This window comes from Echinops telfairi, unplaced genomic scaffold (genome assembly GCF_000313985.2).
Source record: "Echinops telfairi isolate 266 unplaced genomic scaffold, ASM31398v2 ScPeMD7_21;HRSCAF=78, whole genome shotgun sequence".
In the NCBI taxonomy this organism is placed as follows: domain Eukaryota; kingdom Metazoa; phylum Chordata; class Mammalia; order Afrosoricida; family Tenrecidae; genus Echinops; species Echinops telfairi.
The window spans coordinates 1,867,805-1,892,354 of record NW_022103918.1 but is presented as its reverse complement, the minus strand read 5'-3'; the positions used below and the strand labels follow the sequence as shown (position 1 = coordinate 1,892,354).

General features: G+C 41.9%; 2 protein-coding genes across 3 annotated transcripts in view; one reads left to right on the top strand and one right to left on the bottom strand.

Moving 5' to 3' along the window:
- LOC101642501 (serine/threonine kinase receptor associated protein) overlaps positions 1-6,728 on the bottom strand; it is a 148,073-nt gene extending 141,345 nt beyond the window's left edge. Inside the window, exons 1-3 of the mRNA XM_004713769.4 lie at positions 6,613-6,728; positions 5,688-5,716; positions 5,323-5,448 (exon numbers count right to left, since the gene is read on the bottom strand). Coding sequence (XP_004713826.2) covers positions 5,323-5,448; positions 5,688-5,716; positions 6,613-6,728 — 271 coding nt within the window. The remainder of the gene's footprint in view (positions 1-5,322; positions 5,449-5,687; positions 5,717-6,612) is intronic.
- Positions 6,729-6,913: 185 nt separating this feature from the next.
- EPS8 (epidermal growth factor receptor pathway substrate 8) overlaps positions 6,914-24,550 on the top strand; it is a 237,029-nt gene continuing 219,392 nt past the window's right edge. The window contains exon 1 of one of the 2 annotated variants that reach the window (XM_045288418.1): positions 6,914-7,015. The gene's annotated coding sequence lies outside the window, so the exon portion shown is untranslated. Of the gene's footprint in view, positions 7,016-7,824; positions 7,902-24,550 lie in introns of those variants that run through there. The other variant, XM_045288420.1, reaches the window with a different exon arrangement.

The window sequence follows — 24,550 nt, the reverse complement described above, 5'->3', positions numbered from 1 at the left end:
CTGATGGGGTACCATGCTCTGGCCCCAGAGTCTGTCTTTTGTACTCCCTTGGGGGCGCTCTGCTCTGCTCCCATGGTTGCTCTGCTCCACGCTTATTGTGGTTTGCCTCGGTGTCTCACGGTTAGTCTGGGCCTGTCCTGACACTGAGTCTCCAGTGTTGTCCCCCTTAGAGCCCAGGGCCAGCATTGATTACATTTTCAATCAATATCCAACTGATGACATTTGTAGAATTCTTCAATTTCCTCATCACTAGCTTTTATGGCTGGGGCAAATCTGAATAATAATTGTATTGATTGGATTTCCTTGAAGGCAGATAGATATAATCCTGTCACAGACTCCTGTTACAGACAGCCTTGTACTTCAAGATTTATTTTGAAATGTCCTTTTTGACAATGAATTCAACACCATTCATCTTGATTGTATTATTTCTGGTATAGTAAATCATATGGTTTTCTGATTCCAAATGGCTTATACCAGTCCATTCCAGCAAATTAATATGTAGGATCATCATATTTATGTGTTCCATTTCATTTTTGACAACTTCCAATTTTCCTAGCTTCATACTTGGCACATTCCAAGATCTGATCATTAGATTTTGGTAGCTGTTTCTTCTTACCTTTAGTTGGGCAAATAAAGCAAATAAAGATGCTGAAGGCTCCCCTGCCACAGGGCTTATTCAATGCATGTCACCATGGCCGACTCCCTTCTGAGAAAGCAGCCCCTCCTCAGTCACAGCTCACTGCCCTCTGACCCGAGGGGTCCATTCTCTAGCACCACCTCTGACAATGCTCTACTTCCTTCAGTATTTGACAGTGTTTCAAAGCTATGCGTAAGGTTTTTACTTCTTCTGAAATTGGTAGCCAATTCCTCCTTCATTGTCAGTTCTTAGTATACATATATACATCTATAGAGCTTTACCTCAAATAAGTGTCTCATGGAGTTGTAGAGGCTGGCAAGGTTCAAGTCCATGGGCAAGATGTTAGGCTGAAGGCTTCTTCTCACTTGTAGCTGCATGACCTGATGAACCCCAAATCAGCAGGTCAGAGGGAAGGCTGCTGACTGCAGAGGTGAAAGAATCCAAATTGGCAGATAAAATGGCAGGCAGCTGACTCACAGGTTGCAGAGGCTAATCATGATCTGGTCTGGTAGGCAATATGGCAACTTACTAGTTCAGGTCCAAAGGATGGGAAGTTCAGATGATGTTAAGTTAGATTCAGGATTCATATCCAGGAAACAATAAGATATCTTTACCAGGGAAATAATCTATATCATAATTTGGGTGCATAGTGTCTGAAGTCTTAAAAGTGTGCAAGTGGTGTAGGATGCCTAGTGGGACTAAAGCAAGGGCAATGTAGCAGCAAAGAATTACTAAACCCAAATGACATCTGAACATGATGGTGGGACAAGATGAAAGTAAAAGGAAATAGTGGAAAGAACCAGGAGGAAAAGGACATTTGTAGAGGTCTAAATACAGGCATGTACTCCCTCAACCCAAGAACACTAACATTCCGGCATCCTGTGATGGTCACCTTCCCGACATGATTGCTGAAGACAAAATGGGTGCATAAGTAAACGTGGTGAAGAAAGCTGATGGTGCCCAATTATTGAAAGATATAGCATCTGGGGTCTTAAAGGCTTGAAGATAAACAAGTGGCCATCTAGCAGAAAAGCAACAAGCCCAGAAGGAAGAAGCACACCAGCCTGTGGGGTCAGGTACCCAGTCACCTATGACCCAGAACAAAATCATACCCAAGGTGAATGGGGTTGGGAGAGGGCATGGAGCGGAGACCCAATGCCTATCTGTAGACATTGGACATCCCCCTACAGAGGGGTCACAGGGAAGAAATGAGCCAGTCAGAATGTGGTATAACACCGATGAAACACACAATTTTCCTTTAGTTCTTTGGTGCTTCCCCACTATCATGACCTCAATTCTCCCTTACAAATCGGATTAGACCACAACATGCACACTGCTACAGACAAGAGCCCACAACACGGAATCCAGGATAGATAAACCCCCCAGGGCCAACAATGAGAGTAGAGATACCAGGAGGATTAGGGGAGGGTGGGGGGAGAAAGGGGGAATCAATCACAAGGATCAACCTATTATCCCCTCTCAGGGGAACAAACAATGGAAAAGTCGGTAAGGGGTGATGGTGGGCAATGTAAGATATGAAAATAATAATCTATAATTTATCAAGGGTTTGTGAGGAAGGGCGGGTGGAGGAGGGAGGGGAAAGAAATGGGGCACTGATATTAGGGGCTCAAGTGGGAAGAGAACGCTTTGAAAATGATGATGGCAGCATACGTGCAAATGTGCTTGACACACTGGATGAATGTATGGATTGTGATAAGAGATGGAAGAGCCTCCAATAAAAGTATTTAATAAAAAGTGTGCAAGTGGCTATCTAATCTGTAACTATTGGTTTCCACTTGTATGGAGCAAAAGAGAATAAAGGAAATCAATGGCTCAAAGAAGAAATTGTTCTAGAAAAAAATAGTCTCTATTGCTGACAAAGAAAATTAAAGAGACTTATTGAAACAAATATGGCATTCAAGTGGGGGTAAGGGAGATACGAAAACTTTAGTGTTGGAAGCTCAAAAATTCCCGAGGAAATGGCATAAATCACACACAATTATATAGCAGTAGGAGGAACTACAATCTCAACATTCAGACTGGTTACATTGACTGAGGCTACTCAAAGTCAGGATGAAACAAAGTATGATCTTTCACATTATTGGTTATATTAATGTAACTTGTACATATTGATTGACTAAAATGCATAATGACAAACGTTTATAATTTTAGAGGGTGTTGCATTGCTTTCTCAAAATAATTGTATGCTGGTGACATGACGTTTAATGTTAAAAATATTTGCTAACCATTACCTTGCCCAAAAACATTAGATCTCCTAGAAATCTGTGTTAGTGTGGGTTGACGAGAGCAGTGGTTCTCAACCTTCCTAATGCCGCGACCCGGAACCATACAATTATTTACATTGTTACTTCATAACTATAATTTTGCTACTGTTATGAATTAGATGACCCCTGTGAAAGGGTCGTTGGACCACCAAAGGGGTCACGACCCACAGTTTGAGAACTGCTGGACTAGAGAAACATATCTAGAGACACTCATATGTGTGTAAGAGAGAGCTTTATATCAAAGAGCAATTGTATATTGAGAAAACATCCTAGCCTTGTCCAGATAAAGTCCAAAAGTTTGATATTAGTTCATATGTCTGATACTAGTCCATAAATCCTCTTCAGATTCATACAGCACATACAATGACACTGAAGGCAGAAAGATCACAGGCTGGTGGGTGGAAAGTTTTATGTACCCAATATTGGTGGAAGCATCTCAGCGCTGGCTCCCTCAGCTCTCTGAGTGTGCCTGGCTTCTCCACAGGAAGATGAAACAGAGAGAGTGTGTCTCACCTTCAGCTTGAAAGAGAGGAAGTTCCCAGAATCCTCATGAGAAGGCTATGCCCACATCATTCAGCTGCGACCTGATTGACAGGGTAAACTCCATCCCTTCACTCTTAATAGCCTCAAGTTGACATGAGATTATAAAACTACCACAAGACCTAACACAGAGTTTGATAAAGTTTAGCTACAGATGTGTAATCTTAGCCTAACTATAAAACATTAAAAATAGGATTGGTTTTTAAGCAATCGATTTGAATCTATGTGAAAAGTTAATTCGTTAATTCTGAACTTTTGGAATTAGTTCAGGCTTTTAAATGTTATGTTGCATACTTCTTTTTCATTTTATTTTGCATAGCAATACTAGTCCATGGGACTAAAAGCCCATAGGAACCACAATCTTTCAACTTGAGACCAGATGATCTAGATGGTATTCTCTACCAATTGTTCTGCCACAAGAAAAGGTCTCAGATGGAGACCACAGAGAAAAAATTAGAACAAACTCAAATTCCTAAAAATGGTCAGACCTACTGGACTAATATTGTCTAAAGGGACCCCTGAGACTCACCCTAAGATAACTTATCAACATGGAATTGAAACTATTTCTACAAGTCATCTTCCAGACAAACAATGGATTGGTTTATAAAGCAAACAATATCATCGAAGATTAATGTTCTCCCTTAAACAATGAACTGTATGAGATCAAACAGTCAACAAGTATTCAAAGGAAAGATGACAAAGCAAGAAAAGGAAGGGAGGCAACGTCAATGGACTTGGAGCAAACGAAAGATATAATTGTCACTAATGGCATAGAAAAATGTGTATAAAATTGCTAAAGGGGAACCTAATCTGCTATGGAAACATTCATGCAGAGTACAGATAAAATATTATTAATTGAGCTTTGTTAGAACTTTCATATATATTTTCATATATATATATACCCATTCCTAAATAAAGTATATACATATGTATCCACACACACATATATGTATACACTCATAAAGAAAATCCCCTTCAGTTGGTTGGTTGCTCATAGCTTATTTTCTCATGGAAGTGACTGCATTATAAGAGGTGTCATCATGGGGTTGACTAAAATATAACATTCAAACTACTAAGAATCATAGGCCAGACAGGCTGGCATACCTTAGCCATCACAACTTATTAATGACCTATAATATGTGATTGACACAACCTTGTGTGTCGACCAGGTTGACTAAACAAACCCAGTGACACTCACATATATGTAAGAATTATCTTTATATCCAGAAGTAATTTTATATCACAAAAAACATCCCAGTCCAGTCCAACTCAAGTCCATAAGTCCAATACTAGTCCACAAGTCCCCCATGCAGTCACAAGCAATGATGCAGAATGCAGGCAGAGTACAGGCTGGTAGGGGCAAACTCTTGTGGATCCAATGGCACTGGCTACATCACAGGGCTCACACAGGTCTTAGAATGGCTGTGAAGGTGAAGACAGAGAGAGAGAGGCCGGCTTCCAGAGAGCCATTTATCATGGTCACACCTCCAAAGGAGATCAAGTTGCAACCTGATTGACAGGCTAAACTCCACCCATATCTTTTTATAGGTGCCATGTTGGCACCAAAAATCTAACTAGCACGCTTTGCTTACATTACTGAACATAAAAACTGCAGCTGTTAATATGCATGTTTCTTTATGCACCTCAACCTAAAGAAAACAATAATCCTCATAACTTGATTTGTAAGCAACATTATGATAAATGGAGAAAATATTGACGTTGTCAAGAATTTCATTCTACTTAAATCCACAATTAATGGCCATGCAAGCACCAAAAAGAAAAGAAAAGAAAAACCCCACATTCATTACCATTAAGTTAAATCCAACTCAGAGTAACCCTACAGAACAGAGGAGAACTCACCCTGTGGGTTCCCCAGACAGTCAGTCTCTACAGGAGTGGAGCATGGGGCTGTTGGTCGTTTCCAGCTGCTTACTCTTTCAGTTAGCAGCCCCGCTCCTAACCCACTGTCCCTCCAGGGTCCTTTGCCTATGGAAACAACAGAGAAGAAATCAAATGGGGCATTACATTGGATAAATTTGCTACAAAAATCTCTTTAAAGTATTCCAAAGCAAAGATGTTACTTCGAGGACTAGGGGTGCATCTGACTGAAGTCATGATGTTTTCAATTGCTGCATATGCATGTGAGAGCTGGACAAGGAACAAGGAAGACGGAGGAAGGACGGATGTCTTTGAATTACCCTGGGATCAAAGAATATGTAATCTACCGTGGTCTTCTAGAAGAACGAGCGCATCTCTTAGAAGAAGTACAGCCAGAATGCTCCTAGAAGTCAGGATAGAGAGACTTTGTCTTAGGTCCTTTGAACATGTCATCAGGACGGCCCAGCCCCTGGAAAAGGACGTCATTTGGTAGAGGGTCCGTGAAACAGGAAGACCCTCAGTAGATGGATTGATGAGTGGTCTCAGCAATTAATTTACGGTGATGGTGCCTGGTTGGGCATTGTTTCCGATATAAAGGCTTGTCTTCTAAGGCGTCTCTGCATAGGTTCCAACTCTCTGAGCCAGTAGTGAGACACTTAACTGCTTGTGCCACCCAAGGACGGAAAACCCAGGTGGGAGCTCCGGAGAGAATACAGAGAAGAGGAAAAGCTGTCCCATGGTTGGGTGAGGGCAGACTTACTGCCCCAAGGATAAACGAAAACAAGACCCAAACCAGCCCAGATCCACTTCCTACACCTAGCAACCCTAAGAGCAGAGATGCCCCACCCCAATCCCCCAGGGTTTCCAAAGCGGCAAATCTTTATGGAAGGCTGTATCCATATCTTTCTGGTGTAAGCAGTTGGGGGGGGGGGTTGTCCAATTGCTAATCTCTTTATTAGCAGAGCGCTTAACCATTTTGCCACCTTGGCCCTGCCATAAACGATGCATCAAAACTGTGCCCTAGGATCCGAGACACCGTAGCCAAAACCGCAACTGGAGAGCCCCCTCTGCCGGGGCATTCCCACTTACTTCCCCGGAGGCGAACCTTTCCGCAAGATCTAAATCCAGCCTGCTAGTCCGTCCTGCTCGGGCACTTCTGAAAACCTGTTGGTGGCTCTGGAACCTTAGTCTGACTTTGATGGTGGCCGTGATAACTTGGCGCGGCGGCGCCCCGCCCCCTTCCCCGCCCACCTGGTTCTGCAGCCCGTTTACCCTGGGCGCCGGGGTCGACCAGAAACTCGGCAGCTCGGCTGCCCGCAAGGCCCGGAAAGTGGAGTTCGTTCTGGGCCGCGCGGCGCGCGCTCGCTCTCGGCGAGGACACTGGGCATGCGCGGCGCGCGGCTGGCTCCGGCCGCGAGCGGACGAGCGGGCGGGCAGGTTCAGACTTCACAGGCAGCGGCGGGCGGGCGCACGGGGCTGTCTCGCCGCGCGCGGGGCCCGGGCCGTGCCAGCCGGGAGACCGCTTCTCTGTGCTGGACGCGGACGGCGGCTGTGCGGCTCCAGGAGGGTTGGGAGGGCGCGGTCGGGATCGGGGGGCTTTTCCTGGCCATCTTCTCCCTCGCCCGTGTATGCGGACCCTCCAGGGAAAGAGCCGCGGCCCCCGGGCGGATCCGAGGTAAGAGCCCCTTTGGCGACCCGCGCCCGCCGGGGATCCCGCGGCGCTGCTGCTTGCCGAATTTTAAAAAGCCGCCTTTGTGTCCTGGGTCCGGAGCCGTGCCTGGCGCCGCATCCGCCCCCATTCACTTTGATTGCTTTCAACTGGTGTTTGGAGCCAGGTGTGTCGAGGGCTCTGCCGCCGGAGCGCGACGGCGCCGCTGGTGCCCGTGCCCGTGCCCGTGCCCTGCCAGTGCCGGTGCCGGTGCGGGCGCCGCAGAGCTCCCGCTGCACCCGGGCCCGGCCCGCGAGCGCAGGAGCCATCCACGGTGTCTCTGTCCTGTTTCCTAGTAACCTGAGCTCCGCACATACACCTGCGACGGTCTGCTCGGTGGGGCGACGACCGAGGGTTCTCACGGCTGCTTTGCTTAGACGACGTTTGGGGGGAGCTCCTCTGCCCATCCTACCTTCCCACCCCCACCCGGACGGGGGTGGGCTGGGGTGTCTCTTTCAGAGCAGCCTTTCCTGTGCACCTTTCCACAATGTCAGATAGCTCCTTGCTTCTGAATAGTTGTCCTCCACGAATTTCTGTTGGCTTTCCCTTCGTAGTCCCACTTTACTCACCATTTTACTTTTTGGGGAGACGGTCTTTCTCGTGTGCGGAGCCTTTGCAACGGATGGTTTCACACCGCCTCTGTAGATCATGCGGTGTCTCCTGCGACGCTAACTCTTTCCTTTCCTTTCAGGGGTTAACCATAAGCAGTATCTTGGCACCGAGGGTTCAGTTCCTTTCCAGTGTTTCTGGAATCGTTCATTTCCCTTCGCGTCCTCTAGTTCTGCTGGCATCTGCTCGGGGGCAGGACGCTCTGGTGTCAGGATTTGAAATCCACACACATCCAGAGCGGCAGGTAATTAGAAGTTGCAATCCTCCTCTACAAATTGCCCTTCTACGGGCTGTATTGATGCTTTCTGAAAAGTTTCAGCTCCTGCCTTGGACAATAAGGGCTGAATGGGTAAGCTAGTATGTCTTCGGAAAAGAGGCGGGGCGGGGCAGGGGGCTGGTGGGTTTAATTTAGATATTTTATATCAGGTAACTAGTTGGAGTTTGGGCTTTGCCATTTTTGAGAGAGAGGAGAATTAGGATTCTGGGGAGACATCTTACTTTGAAAACAAGCAAGGAAACACATAAACAACAAAGTTACTATTGCTGTGCCGTTGCTTCTAATTTAATTTCTCTTGAAAGGATACCATTCTTCTCCAGCGCTTCGGGTTTTGGAGAGTGTGCACTGGTAATTTAGGGAATGTGGTACTGAGCCCATCTACATTAAAGGGAGTGTCACCTCTTTCCCAGGTGGCAGATTCCCTCTGGGACTGGAGTGTTCTAGACCTACTGCTGGAGCGCTCAGGTTCTTGGTGCCGGCATTTTTTGGCCACGGCGGCACACCTTTACTTAACATTTGAAAATTCAAGCATCTTTTATAGGCTCTATATACACGTTTGAATCAACTGTGTGGACACATGTGATAACGACTTTCTCAAAAGCTTTTGTACAAAGTGAAGAGTCTTTTAAATAAATTCCACAAGTCACTCATTTAGTTCACAGCCGAAAGACAGAAAAGGTGACAGGAGGAGACTATCTGCTTTACTCAGGTTCTGAGATAAACCACCGTGCACACCATTCTGTACATTCGCTCTCTTTGTAATGCCCCCGCTTCTGTTGTCTTTGATTGCCATTATCTTTTATTCTTAGTGAGGAATACTCTTACTGAGATTGTATTTACGGTGATTTTTTTTAAAGATTGATTTTTTCCCCATTTGCTCTTTATCAGTACACCCAATACCTGGTTTTGAAGCGTTTGATTAAATGTAAAGATTGCGTCTTAAAAAATGGTTAGCTCTTTTCCTGCCTTCCAGTGTTCACTCTGCTTTGATTCACTTACCAGCCCTTTTTTACCCTCTAGACTTGCGACTCTGCTTTCCTTCTCTTCCTTTGATACTTTTCAATCCTAGCCCTTTGTCTTTCTTCACTCTCTACTACATAACCTTTCACCCACTGCTTTTTAATAATCTCCCAACTTTCCTCTTTTCTTCAGTCGATTGTATTAAATTCTGCCGAAGCTCCCTGGAACCGCGGGTTGTATCAGAAAAGTGTGTGTGTGAACACTTTTTAAAAAATTCTCTATGTGTTTAAGGTTTGGGGTATTTTAGCATGTATTTGATTTGTATAAAATTTGAATTAGCTCTTCTGAGTTGTATTAAGCATGTTTGGATCATCACAAAACAACACAAGTTAATGATAGGTTACAAGTTTTCAGACATCTGCAATGGTATGTAAGGAGAGAGAGAGAGGGAGGCAGAGAGAGAGAGAGAGAGAGAGAGAGAGAGAAAGGAAACTTAAAGTACTCTGGCTGTGGTACATCCCTTCTGAGAATTACAGCCTGAAATTGTTTGCAGCTGTTAGTGATTGAAAATATTTTCTTAAGGGAAATTCTGTAATGGAATAGTGGCGAACACTTTAAGTTGAATATATGCAAGCAAAGTGTGTTGTTCTTTAGTACTCTACTGCAACCTCAGTGCCTGTCTATACACATTGTTTAGTATGGCTTTTGATAGACTTTATTCTTTATAACAATTTTCAATTTATAGAACAATTGCTAAAGATAATGGAGCTCCCCCATAAGCCGTTACCCAGCCTCTTCTCATTCATGTTTTACATTAGTATTGTATACTTGCTACAATTACTGAACCAGTACTAGTATATTATTATTAACTAAGAAGTCCTGGGGTGGTATAAGTAGTTAACATTCTCACCAAAAGGTTGGAAATGGGAGCCCATCTAGAGATACCTGGGGAGAAGGCCAGGTGATCTACTTATGCAAAACCTGCCCTGGCGAGCCCCATGGGGCACAGTTCTACACTGACACACATGAGGCTGGCCTGGCTCGGTATCAACTTGATGGTAGTTGGTTTGGTTTTATCATTAACTAAAGCCCATGCTTTATTTGAATTTCCTAATGTTATCTAATGCCCTTTTTCCCCTTCCAAGATGCCATCCAAGTGTCCTTAATACTTTTAGGTAGGTACCTTTGTGAGTCTTTCTTTGTTTTTTTTTTATGACTTTAAAGATTTCGGGAAGGATTGGTCCAGAATTTGATAAATTGTACCTCCTTGGGATTTCATGATTTGACCGGGGTATAGATATATGGGAGGAAGATCCCAGAGATGAAGTGCTTTTTTATCACATCATATCAATGTATGATTAATGGGTGTTGATGTTGATCCAGATCAACCACTAGGCTGAGGTAGTGTTTGGCAGTGTCTCCACTCCTCTTGTTCTGTGCTCCCTTGAAGGACATAACTGTTGGCAAACCACACTTAAAAGAGTAGAGAGTTGTGCCCCATTCCTTGAGTGCAGAGGAGGCCTGGTGGCGTAATGAATTTTGCCTTAGGCAGCTCACTGCAAGGTCTGCAATTTGAGAACCCCAGCTGTCCCTTGGGAGAAAGATGAGGCTTTGGGCTCCTGTCAGATTTACTGTCTCAGAAAACCAAAGGGCTCACTCTCCCCTCTCTTACAGGTTGCTATGAGTCAGAATTGACTTGATGGTAGTGAGGTGGTTTTTCCTTGAGCACAGAGTTATCACTTTAGAGTATTTGAAAATTTTCCACATGCGAAATTTGTCTCTTCATTTACTTTTGTTCTCAATAATTTATATTAGTATGGATGAGTGGGTATTTGCTGGTGGATATGTAAAATTTGGATTTATAATTCATTACTACTTTGTTTTGTAGTTCAAATTGTTCTGGTGTAAGCCACTGCGAGCTCTTTTCAGTGGGCTCATGTCTCTTGATAATATACCTCCATTCATGAGAGAGTTTTTTTGAGGGGGCGGTGGTGGTGGTGGGGGACTTCCTTTTTTCTGACCTGACGTGATGCTACGCATACTGCAGAAATGCAAGGCTACTGCTGTTGACTCACTGGTGACTCACAGTGATCCTCTAGGGTATAACTACAGAGGGGAACTGCCCCACGTGGTTTCCAAGGCTGACAGTTTATGGGCGCAGATTGCCACATCTTTTTCTCGTGGATTTGAGCCACAGGCTTTTAGCAGCCAAGTGTTTCAGCACTGTGTCAGCAGTGCTCCGCAGAATGCCCCAGGCTCACCTTGTATAGTTCCTGCCCCAGTCTTACAGTCAGTCATTTCCAATAATCTGTTTCCTTTCCTTGGAGAATGGTATTAGAATCCAGGATTTAGGTGGTAGCTGTGCTTGTTGCCACTGGTGTCACTGCTTCTAGGCCCTCTCATTTGACAGAACAAGAAAATATTTGCCTGTACACTTAATTGGACCATTGGACAACATCATGATAGATGCAAAACAAAAATTGAAGTCGTCAATTATTTAATTCTGTTTGGACCATCAGTCATTGCCCTTGGATGTGGAAGTCAAGAATTCAAACATATTTCAATGGGTAAGCGTACTGCGAAAGACTTCTTCAAAGGTTCAAAGAGTAAAGATATAATTCTGATGACTAAGGTGTATATCTAGAACAAACTGTAGGTATCCTTAATGAAGAATGGGAATTCTAGAACCCTTCATTATGCTCATGTGTAACCTGTCCATGGATCAAGATCAGTTGTGCAAACAGAACAAAAGAATACTGCATGGCTTAAAATCCAGATAGATGTGTTATGGTTAGAGTCTCTGTATGCTGAGCAAGTAATCAGAGACACTGAATTATATGACAAGGAATGTAGCATCAGGTTTGGAAGAAGGCTTATTAACCACCTGTGATAAGCAAATAACACTTGACACAATATTGCTTGCTGAAAGTGAGGAGGACTTGAAGCACTTGCTGATGAACATCAAGAATTAGAACCTTCAGTATGGATTATGCATAGAAATGCACTTCAAACCAAACTCAATGTGAAGAAAGCCAAAATTCTCACAACTGGAACAATAGGTAATAGCATGATAAGGGGAGAAAAGCTGGTGCAGTACAGGATTTTGCCTTGCTTGGATCCACAAGCAATGTTCATGGAAGCAGCAGTCCAGAGATCAAAAGAAGTGCTGAATTCAGTAAATCTGCACAAGACCTCTTTAGCGTACTGTAAAGCAAAGATGTTACTTTGAAGACTAAGGTACATATGACCCAAGCCACGATATTTTCAATTGCCTCACATGCTTGTGAAATTTGGACATTGAATAAGGAAGACTGATGAAGAATCAATGCATTTGAATCATGGTGCTGGAGAAGAATATTGAAAGTATCATGGATTGCCAAAAGGACGAACTAGTCTGTCCTGGAAGAAGTATGGCCAGAGCCCTCTTTAGAAGCAAAGATGGTGAGACTTTGTTTCATGTACTTTGGACATGCTACCTAAAGGGGCCAGCTTTTGGAGAAGGGCATCGTTTGACAATATAGAGGGGCAGCAAAAAAAGAGGAAGGCTGTTAACAAGATAGATTGACACAGTGGCTGTGTGGTAGTTACATAATTGTTTGTCAACTTGTGAAGGGGTGGAGTTTAGCCTATCAATCAGGTCGCAGCTTGATGACCACATTTGGAGGCACGAGGGAGATAATTAGCTCACCGGAGGCCAAATGGGCTCACTCCCTGCGAGATATTCTTGACAACAAGACATATGGCATGTTGCTGATGCAGCCAAAGCCCTGGAGCTGGACTGGAGGGGCCTCATGGAGACTCACGCAAGCACTGAGATGCTTCTATTGCCACTGGATCCACAAGATTTTCTACCCACTGGCCTGTTATCTTCCTGCATTCGGCATCATTGTATGTGTTTTGTGAGTCTGAAGAGGAATTTATAAATTGGTATCAGACATTCAGACCTATGGACTTGATCTGGACTGGGCTGGGATGTTTTCTCAATATTCAATTGCTCTTGCATATGAAGCTCTTTCTTATACACATATGAGTGTCTATGATTTTGTTTCTCTAGTCACTTCAGACTAGCACGTGCTGCAACAATGGGCTCAAGCACAGGAACAATTGTGAGGATGGTGCATGACCGTACAGTGTTTCCTTCTGTTCTGCATAGGTGGGTTGTGGTTTGGCACCTATTTGATGGCACCCAGTAACAGTTGCAACAACAGCAGCAGCAACGACAATAAAACAAGGTGTATCTGACTCAAACCTTGTTCTTTTTAATCACCTTGCAAGCATATAAAAGCTGGATGATGAAAAAGAAAGAAGAATAATTGAGGCAATTGAACTGCTATATTGGTGAAGAATTGTGAATATGCCATGGACAACCAGAAGAATAAGAATGCCTGGTGGCAGAGTAGGCTGAGTGTTGGGCTGTTAACTGTCAGTTCATTGGTTCAAAACCACCAACCATACTTTGGGAGACTCCTGGCTTCTACAAAGATTTAAAGTCTTTGAAACCCTAAGGAACAATTCTGTCTTACACGATTGCTATGTGTTGGAATCAGCTTGACTGCACTGGCTGTGTGTGTGCCAGAAGAGGGAAGAGACCATTCTTAGAAGACATGCAACCAGGATGCGCCTTCGGAGTGAGAATGGTGAGATTTCATCTTGCTTTCTTTGGACACAGCATCAGGGAAAACCAATCACTTGAAAAGGAGGTCATGTTTGGTTAAGTAGGGGGATCAGTGAAATGAAGAACACCCTTGATGAGATGGAGAGATCCAAAGCCACAAGAATGGGCCCAAATACACCCACTGGCAATCATGAAGATGGCTTAGGACTGGGCCAAGTCTCTATTTTAAACACGGAACATTCTAAGTCAGTGTTGAATCAAAGCAACTAACAATAACATACTTGAGCATATACCCATCTCTAAAGATTTCTATATGGAACCGTGTACATGTATATTAAGCTAAACATGAGAATGCTTTTATAGTGATGTCTCTAATTCCAACTTATTACCATCTGGGTCATTCTAGACACTTCCCTTGCTTATCTGTAAGTTCTCCAACAGTGACAAACCTGGCTGAAACCATCTGCCATCCATTTACGTAATTGTTCAGTAAGCAGGGTGGGAATTATGGATCTGCACCCCCAGTGGGAAGCAGGGTTGCTAATTGAGAGTAAAATATTTACGTGCAGTTCATTTTGCTTTTTGTTGTACATGCTAATCTCCATTTGGTTAGCTTAGTATTTTTCCCCTCTCATTCATTTTTGTGGGATTATTTCATCCATTTGTAATACAGCTAGGTTCTTTTGTCTCAGTCTATACTCCATCCTGGGAACCCTACATGATTTTTAAAAAATGCTTGTCTTTACATTTATTATTTTTGCTGTTAACTTCTATGGGTTTGACAGATGCAAAATAGGCACTCCAGTCTAACTAAAAGGTTAGAGGTTCCAAACTATCAAACAGAATAGTTTTATCATACAAATAGTTCCATGTTTCACTTCTTCATTCCTACTCTGCCCTGCTAGCAGCCACAGTTTTTCTTACTGTGTCTATTGTTTTGCCTTTTCTAAGTATTACATATTCAAAATCTTACAGCTTTTTCGGACTGGCTTCTTTTACTCAGTAGTGCGCTTTTTACATTCACCCAGGGCGTTTTGTGGTTCTTGTCTATTCCTTCATTAGCTGTTTCTGTTTTTGACAAATATGAATAACGCTGCCATGAAAATTCTTGTGTGGTTTTTTTCCCTGCATTCATTTGAGACAATACCTCTTTAAAATGTTCAAGTTCAGAGATGTCACTTGGAGGTGCAAGGTGCCTTTGACCCAAGCTGTGATATCTTCAATGGCCTCATCTACATTGAAAGCAGGACAATGACAAAGGAAGACTGGAGAAGAGTGAATGCCTTTGAGTGGAGGTGTTGCTGGAGACTATTGAAAGTGCCGTGACCACAGAAGAACTCCATCTGCTTAGAAGATGGAGTCAGAAAGAATGCTCCTTTGACGTGAAGATGGCCACCTTTTTCTCAGGTACTTAGGACGTGTGATCAGGAGAGACCTGTCCCTGGAGAGGAGAAGGATGTCAGGTTTGGTGGAAGGTCAGCAAAAGAGGAAGGTGCCCAAAGAGATGGATTGACAGTGGCTGTGCTCTGGGGCTCTCAAGCCTAGCCACAATGGTGAGAATGGCCAGGGCTGGCTCCTGATTCTCTGTGCTGTGCATGTGTGCCATTTTGAGTCAGAGCTGACACAATGGCGTTAACAATAACACGGTAAAATTGTCGTTACCTTTGTAAGAAACTGCTAGACTCCTGCCAAATTGGCTCCACCATTCTGCTTCTCCACCAGCAGTGAATGAAGGTTTTAGTCGTTCCATATCCTTGCCAGCCTTTGAGGATGTCACCTTAAATTTCCCTTTCCAATTTCAGTTTTTCTAATAGGTGTGTAGTAGCTTCTCGTTGCCATTTTACTTGTAATTCCCTAATGACAACTTTTGTGGAGCATCTTTTCATTGCTATTTACCATCTGGATCTCTATTGGTGAAGTCTTTTTAGATCTTATGCTGACATTGTGTTTGGTTTATTTGTTATTGTAAGAATTTTTTTGTATGTTTTGGACACAAGTCTTATTTATATTGTTTTGCAAATGTTTTCTCCAGTTATGTTTTCCTCTTTGTGTTCCCATACCGGTGTCTTTCTCAGATCAAATGTTTCTAATGAAAAACAGACAAACAAAAACTAAATTATCACTTTCATGGATTGACTTGTATCTGTTGTGGTATCTGAAAATTCATTGTCAAACCCAAGGTGTTCTTCTCTGTGTGTTTTTTCTTCTAGAAGTTTTATTTTGTATTTTTAATTTATATCTATGATCCTTTTTGATATAGTTGTTATAAAAGGCATATGGTGTGTGTATAGATTCAGGTTGGTTTTTTTTCCATATGGATATCCACTTGTTCTGATACCAGCTAAATATATTTTCAAAGGCAATATTAAGTTTAGAATTGAAAATATTTTTATTTTTTCCCCCACTTGCTCTTCAAAATTGCTTCAAAGAGAGAATGAAAAATGTTTGGAAATGAAAATGTACTACTGCAAAGGTGGTACACTGAGAGTAGCTCTTAGACACTGTGCAGTCAATTTCCCTCTTGGTCGTGAACTCAAATTATTTGTGCAAAGTAGAATTATTATGGAGGAACATCTGTCAGTCCTTTCAGGTATGGTGTTAGGAAGCAATAAAGTTTTGTTTTTCACAAAGGGGATGTCGAATAAGAGATCTGCAGGGTGTGTGGTTTAGAAGACACAGATGAGGCATGCACCATCTGGATTCTGCTTCTCCTACCACAATTGACTTTGGTCAAGTGACTTCTTTTGGTAAACTGTTTGAGTTATTTAAATTGGAGTCACATGTATTTATATTGTTATGTAAAATTAGACCCATCAGCCCCCAAGGAGCATCTATAGAGTGAAACAACTATTATTATTATATCAGATCTCTGATATAATAATATTATATATTATAATATAATAATAATAATAGTTTCCCTTTATTGATCACATCTCTGTAGCAGATGGTATATCTATTATTCCATTCAACCATTTTAAAAGGTTAACCATATGACCTTTAGAGTTATTTTTTTTATTTTGATAGTAAAACAAACCAAACACATTGCATCAAGTCAGTTCCAACTCATAATGACCCTATAGAGGGTCTCCAAGGCTGTAAATTTTGGGGAGCAGATTTCCTCTCTCCCAACGTGGCTGGTAGATTTGGATTGGACTATAGTGCATAGTCCAGCACTTACCCACAGCACCACCAGGGCTCCTTGATCTTAATGGGGGAAAAGTGACGAGAGTTGGGGTGTGAACATTGATTTTTTTTTTTTTACTCAAAAACTCATCCTTGTACCTTGTGCCTGTTCTGTATCTCTCAAAGGAAAGAGCGGAAAAATAGAGTGTCCTTGATTTTGTTCTTTTCTGTAACACTGTGCAGTACTTAAATGGCCACTGAGCTAAAGAGGAATGGCTCAAAAGGTTATGTATTTGAGATCCATGGAGATTGGTTTGTTTTTTCCATTGCGATACTTTTACCTTTTTTTCTGTTGATTGATCTTTATGGCATACATCTCACTTACTGGAGCTAAATGGTGTGCAAAGTAGGTTTTTAAAAAACAACTCACTGCCATTGAGTTAACTCTGACGGATAGCAACCCTGCAGGACAGGGTAGAACTGCCCCTGTAGGTTTGTGAGATACACTGTAACTCATTACGGGGTGTAGAAAACTTGTCTTTCTCCCATGGAGTGAGTCTGGTGGTTTGAACTGCTGACCTGTATGACTAGCAGCCCAAACACTATGCCACCAAGGTTCCTGGGAACAGTGGTAAGGAATGAAATTCTTTTTTTTAAAAAATTGAATGAGATTAGTAATGATTACATTATCAGCTGTCTGTTCTTCTTCTTCACTGAGTTATGTTTCTTGAAGGCAGGCAACTGAATTTTGCTTTTATTTAAATCCTTTGTATTTAAACACATCACATATAACATACAGCTATGAAATATTTGTTGAACAAAATTAGCACTTAATACTATACTTTTGAGGATAGTAAAAATGGTGGTGGTATACTGGGTTGCCAGTTGAGCTGTTAACCACAAGGCCAGCGGTTTGAAACCACCAGCTGCTCTATGGGAGAAAGATGAGGCTTTTTATTCCCACAAAGAGTTACACTATTAGAATCTCACAGGGGCAGGTCTAGCCTGTGGTATAGAGTCACTATGAGTCGGAATTGACCCGATGGCAGTGAGAGAGACTATACTTTTACAACACATGGGCTTAGAAAGGTATCAGCTTGTCATTCATCATCATTTAATGAGCATCTGTTCTGTGGTGATCTGTTCTGTGCCACACACTGGGAATACAAAGAGGAATTAGGCAGGATCTCCACTTCTTTCATTGGAAGATCCAGAGAATAGAGGCAGCTGGGCAACCATTTTCAGTGCAAGTGTGGTGCACAAGGAAGTACATATTTTTAAAAAAGGGCTTTCAAATAAGATACTTATCTATCCTCATTTTCTTATCAAGCTGCAGTACTGATATACATCATTCAACATCTGTTTGGGTGATATCCAACCACATGTACATACTTATTCCCATAAGCTTTTAGTTTTTCCTTATTTATTTGGAAAAGGAAATCAGTTATATCAATTCTCCCTCATGGTTTAAAAGCCTCCTAAACCAGACTCCTATAACACTGGACCATGCACAGGTAGCCTATAGGCAGTGAGGCAGAACATGTGGCTCTGGGAGTTTCTCTGGGTTTTGTGCAGTGTGTACATGGGCAGCAGGGGCTGTGGGGCCTGGGCTGCAGCTGAGGCTGGTAGAACAGTTGGGTCTGGGAGCCCTCTGCTTTCTTCTTATCTCCTTTTGCTGCTCTCTGGCTGCCACACTCTCGGCCCCTGCTGCCACCATCCCTTTCTCTAGCTGCCACAAGTAGCTTCTCCAGGATTCCCTTAGGCTCAATATGATGCTTACACACTGTGAAAATCACATAACCTCCTGTGGAACACATTGCGGACACTGAGCTACACATACTTGTACTTATGAAGCATAGAAAAGATATATATATATTTACATATATTGAAAACCCTATGTAGTGCAGTGTGTGTGTGTGTGTGTGTGCGCGCGTGCGCGTGCGCACAGTAAAAGGGAGACACTGTAGCTGAGGAAACACTGAGGAGGTGGGTGGTTGCTTTTTATAGGATGATTTTTTTTTTCAGTCAAGAATGCAAATATGAGGTGGGATTCTAGGACATTCTACACAGAAAGATCATTTACACACCTGGAAAAGTCAGATGTTTCTATGTTTGGAGATTAGGGTGGCTAGAAAGCTCTGAATAACTCATTGAGGAAATGGAGTGGAAATTGTGTGTGACCTCCTCTGACTACGAAATGGATGAGAAGGAGACTCCAACTCCACATCTGGCCAAGGTTGATTCCTAGGAAGCAGAGGTCAGGCATGCCCTCCCCCTTCTCCCCCTTTATCCTATTCTGATACCAACCGTCTCTTCACAAACTTGTGAATCCAAGAAAGATGAATTCCTTGACAGCGTCAATCTTTTTTGTTGATCGTGATGTCATTTATTGGTTCAGTTGTGAGGATTTTTGTTTTCTATACATCGACACGCATCCATACAGAGGGCTACAGTTTTGAATCTTCATTGAGTGATTCAAATCTTCTTGGTGTTCAGCAAGCATGGTGTGTCATCTGCATATCATGCTGTCAGTGGGGTTTGTACCTTACTGATTGAATAAGTATGGGGGAAAATATAAATAACCCTGATGAACACCTTTCCTGATTTTAACCATTCAGCATTTCTCTCCTCTGTTCCAGTGTTTCCTACTTGGTCTATGTACAGCTTTCACGTGAGTATAATTAAGTGTTCTGGGATTCTCATTCTTCACAATATTATCCCTAGTTGATTATGATCCACAAAGTTGAAAGCCTTTCCACTCAGTAAAACACAAGGAAACACCTTTTTGGTATTGTCTGGATACAGCCAGGATGTCCTCATTCTAAGTCCTCTTGTATCTGCCTTGAATTTCTGTCAAGTTGCTCCTATAATTGTTTTAGAATTGTTGCCTGCACAAGTTTATTTGCATGTGATACTATTGATATTTTATACATTCTGCTTGGTCAACTTTCTTTGAAATGGGCACAAATACTAGTCTCTTCTAGTTGGTTGGCCTTGTAGCTGTCTTCCAAATTTTGAGGGGTAGATGAGTGAGTGCTTTCATGGTTGCATCAGTTTGTTGACACATTTTACTTAGTAGTCCTTTAATTCCTGGAGCCTTGTTTTTCACCTCAGTGCAACTTGGATTTCCTCCTTGAGTACCATCAGTTCTTCATCCTATGTTACCTCCTGAAAGGAAGGACTATTAACCAGTTCTTTTTAATAGAGTGACTCTGTGTGTTCCTTCCATCTTGATTCTTTGTGTGTCATTCAGTAGTTTGCCCATAGAATCCTTCAGTAGTGTATTTTGAGGCTTGAATTTTTTCTTCATTTTTCTGAGACTGAGAAATGGTGATCATGTTCTTCCCTTGGGTTGTAATAGGGAAGAATAAAGACACCAGACCTGGGTAAGAATCATTTGAATCACTTCTAATCACATGAATTTTTAAAATACTCTTTTTGTAGCGGATAGGATCTTTCAGTTCTGTGATAAATCAAGTGATTATATGGGGCATAAGGAAGAAGAGTTGCTTGATCCTGTTATACAGTAAGGTCTAAAATAATAAACCTTAAATGTCAAAATGATTTTAGAAAAATTGTTTCCAGTGTCTTTTCAGAAGTGATGAATTTCACACTAACTTTTTTTATAGATTAGTTTTGCCACTCAATTTATAGAAACACTTTGGTTTGTAATGAAGGCTATCATAAATAATTGAAATTATTTATACCTTGGTAGTGCACTGATGAAGTATTTGGCTGTGACCAGGAAGTGAGCTCTTTACACCCACTAGGCATTCTGTGGAAGGAAGTCATGTCAGTCTGCTTCCATAGTGATTTACAGCTTGCGAAGCCCTGCGTGATGACTCTGCTCTGTCCTGTACAGTCTCTGAGTTGCAACCAACTAGATGGCTGGATATCTATTTTGGAATTAAAGATATTCCATTTCAATGTAGGATTGTTGATTTAGAAACCTCATCTTTAGATTGAATTCTCTTTATTATTTATGTGTGGGTCTAGATGATCAGATCTTTTAGTGTATAACCTGTTTATTTTCCATACCCCCTAATGTGATGAGCATGGTTGGATTTTTTTTTACATCTCAGGAGCCTCTTAGCTAAGAGAGAACACTAATTTTGTTGGTAGTTCTTTTGTTTCGTTCTTCTGTGGGACCTTGATAGATTCTGAATAATTTAAAAGCAATGGAATTCTTTCTGTGGTAAATATCTAATCATTGAGCCAAGTCTTGTAGCATTACACATGATGTAAAAATGTAGCATTAATATGAGGGGATCTTCAAAAAGTTCACGGAAAAATGAATGAAATGATAAAGAATTTGTTACCATGAACGTTTGGAGTCCTCTCAGTATGGCAGACAAATGTTTAAAGTGAGTGTTTTATTTTTTCTTTTAATTTTTAAATTATTATAATATCTTTTCTTGACATATCTTACACTATCCTTTGCATCTATTCACATACAATCCTGTTGTTCAATCCCATTGAGTGCTGCCACACAATCATCAATGCTATCAGCTCCCCATCATCCCCCTTCCCTCCCTCTCTCTTCCATTACCCTGAGAGGTACTTCTGCTACTGTTGTTTCTGCAGGGTTATCTGTCTTGACTTTCATGTACTGAAACAATCTTAAATACACAAATGAACATATGCAAATCTAAAATGATATTGAGGTAAAACAACAACAGCCTTAATAATTATTTAACTATTAAGGGGAGGAAGTGTTAAAAGAACTAGCAAATAATTATGTAGTTCATCAGTGCCATACAGCACCCGTGGCCCTTCTGAAAGGGACTGTCCAATTACCTTGGAGGTGAATCTTGGTTCTCTATTGCATCCTTGCCCCTTCACATTGAGTTGGTTGCATGTTTTTGAACTTCTGATAATCTCTTTCCGTTGACACCTCATGATCACACAGGCTGGTGTGCTTCTTCCATGTGGGCTTTGCTTCCCTGCTAGATGCCCGCTTGTTTAATTACAATCCTTTAAGACCCAGATGCTATATCTTTTGAAAGCCAGGCACCATCAGCTTTCTTTAAAAGTGGATATTTTAAATCATTAGGGAAAATGACCCTCTAGAGGGGCTCTGGTAGCATAGTGGTTATGCACTGGGCTGCTAACCTCAAGGTCAGCAGTTCAAAACCACCAGCAACTCTGTGGGAGAGAGATGAGGGTTCTACTCCAATAAAGAGTCATAGTCTTATAAACCCATAGGGGCAGTTCTACTGGATCCTCTAGGGTCACTATGAGTCAGCATTGACTTGATGGCAGTGAGTTTAACTACAGAGGATTAGTGTGTGTGAATTCACAAATTTGCATAAAGTACTATCACTTCTACTTTTAGATGAATAACCCATGATAACCAAGCCTGAGCATCAGTGGTTAAAGAATAATAATACGAATTATAACTTCCCTTAAACTTAGAACAAGTCGTTTTAAGTTTTGGTGTTTGAGAGTACTTTTTATCTTTATAGGATTATATCATAAATTAAGTATAAAACACAATCTTTTCTTTTACTGCTATTTTAACTTTTCATGTTTCTTATGTAGACTATTGAAACAAAATTTCCCAGCATCAGTTACTACAACATCTTATGTCCTTGGCTGTACTCCACTTTCTTAAACTTTATCTTAAGATTTGCTCCTTTCCCTGGTCTTTTGTAGAAAATAGCCCTCTACAAGTATATAATAAATGCGAGTGTGGGCTTCCCCTGGCTCCCCCTGCTCCCTTGGGTGTTCTCCTCCTACTTTTCCGTACCCTCTAGCCCCAGTGTGTGATGACTTGTCCATCATCAGATACCTTTGGATGAAGAGCACATCTTTCATAACTTTGATAGCTTTCCACTAACCATTCCACATTTTCCTCACTGCTTGGTAAGGCTCCGGTCGTGAAGACAGAAGACTGAATAATGGAGACATTCATGGCGGGTATGACAGTGAAAGTTAAGTTTAGACTGCTATGGGGCATGAAACCAAGGTGTGATTGAAGCTCTTACCACCTTCATCTTATTGGTGTAAGTAAATTAATTTGGACATAGTAAAAGGTCATTATGAAGATTGTGAAATCTTATCCAGGGCAAATTTTATAAACAGTATTTAACCTTGGCTGGAATGGATCCTGCTCTGTTCAAAACAGACATGCCTGCTTTGCAAACATCTGACTTCCAGATGCCTTCTCCTTGCCCACATTAAGCAGGGCTTTAAACCAATTTGAGCCAGTTCTGCCCAGGCCGAACAAGCAAAGCAAGAACAGACCTGAATGTTTACAATTTGGGTGATTTGTCATGGCAATTGGAATGGGAAAAATTACAGGTTGAATTGGAAGACTTGCAAGAGGCACAGTGAGTCCATTCAAGAGCCTGATGTGCGAGATTGGATTATTGCCAGAACCACGGATAGTCCTGCACATTCAAACCAGCAAAGGCTGCTGCCATTTGAGTGGTGGGCCTCCATGTTTGAGTGGGACAGTGCTGCTTCAGCTCACATCTCCTTTATGTTTATTGAATTTGCCTTAGCTAAGAAGTGATTAAGGAGTGCAGGTGGCATGATGGGTTAAGTATTGGGCTGCTAAGCAGAACGTTGGTGTCTCAAACCCGCCACCTCTATGGGATAAAGATGAGGCCATTTGCTTCTAAAAATAGTTACAGCCTCAGCAGCCCCATGAAACAAGTTGAAACAGTTCTGGTTTTTTTAGTAGGTGAAATAATTGACCCAACCTCTACTTGCAACAACTCCTTCATCACAATCATCTTCCCTTGTTGCCCGTTTAACTTTTAAATCCTTGAAAAGGGGGTTTGAGCCTTATTTTGCCTTAAAAGCAAACCCATCAAGTTGATTACAACTCACAGCAACTCTATAGGGCAGACTAGAACTGCATGTCAGTCTTGAGAGGAACCAGCAGCCTTGTCTTTCTTGCACAGAGTGAAGAGTCATTTGACAGTGGACCTTGTGGGTAGCAGCTCACCATTTGACCTGTAGGGCCACCAGAGCCCTTGTTTCTTGCACGATGGGAAGGTCACTTCCGATGGACTGACAGATATGTAAAGATTCAGTTAGGGATGGTTCTTGTTCAAACCTGGGGGTTGACTATTGATACTAATTAGAGAAGATCTATCATGATTGTGTACCCATTCAGTCAGGCATTACTTAAGGTCCGTGATACATGCTATGAAATGGGATGTCATGGGTTTTGGATGTATGCAGACACCATATTATGTACCAGTAGTCCCCTGGTTTATGAATGAGTTTGTTCCTTTGTGTATGTCCAAATACAATTTTGGTATTTGGAACAGTTAAGTACAGTTCCTGAATGTCAGCCCAATTTTGCCTTAGTGTACGGTTTATAGTGTGTCTTTTTATGCATAAAAGCATTAAACACTATCAGATATACTGAAACATCTTTAACTTAATGACATTTTGATGGATATCTTAAAGTAGTGATTCTTTGTTCTTGTATGTACTTTGCTGTTCAGTGTAATAAGCCTTATAGGGGTTGCGACCGTCGGTGAATATGTGGTCAAATAGATGTATATGTGGTTAGATGTTGCCCAAATGAATTTTAGGTGGCACGTGGCAGGATTAGAATGCACGTGTGGTGGAATGAGTTCTTTTATTTGACCTTTTGCCTTGATTATTTGGGGAAAAAATGAAAACAAAAACAAAAAACTTGAGACATTTTCACCTTAGGCAAGAAAGCCCTTTGGAGTTCCCTTTGCCCTAGCAGCCGGTCTGCTGAGGATCTATTACTTTCCTCCAGGCTGAGTGACAGTTTGTGGGTAAGTGGTAAGCAATTTGGTTTGATATTTTTTTGTCTGGTCGAGGCTTTGGTCTTTCCGGTGGTTGGTATACACTTTGCAAGGATTGTTCAATAGACTATACAAATGAGGTGAACTGTGGCCCAACTGGCCTACTATGCAAATTAAGTGTC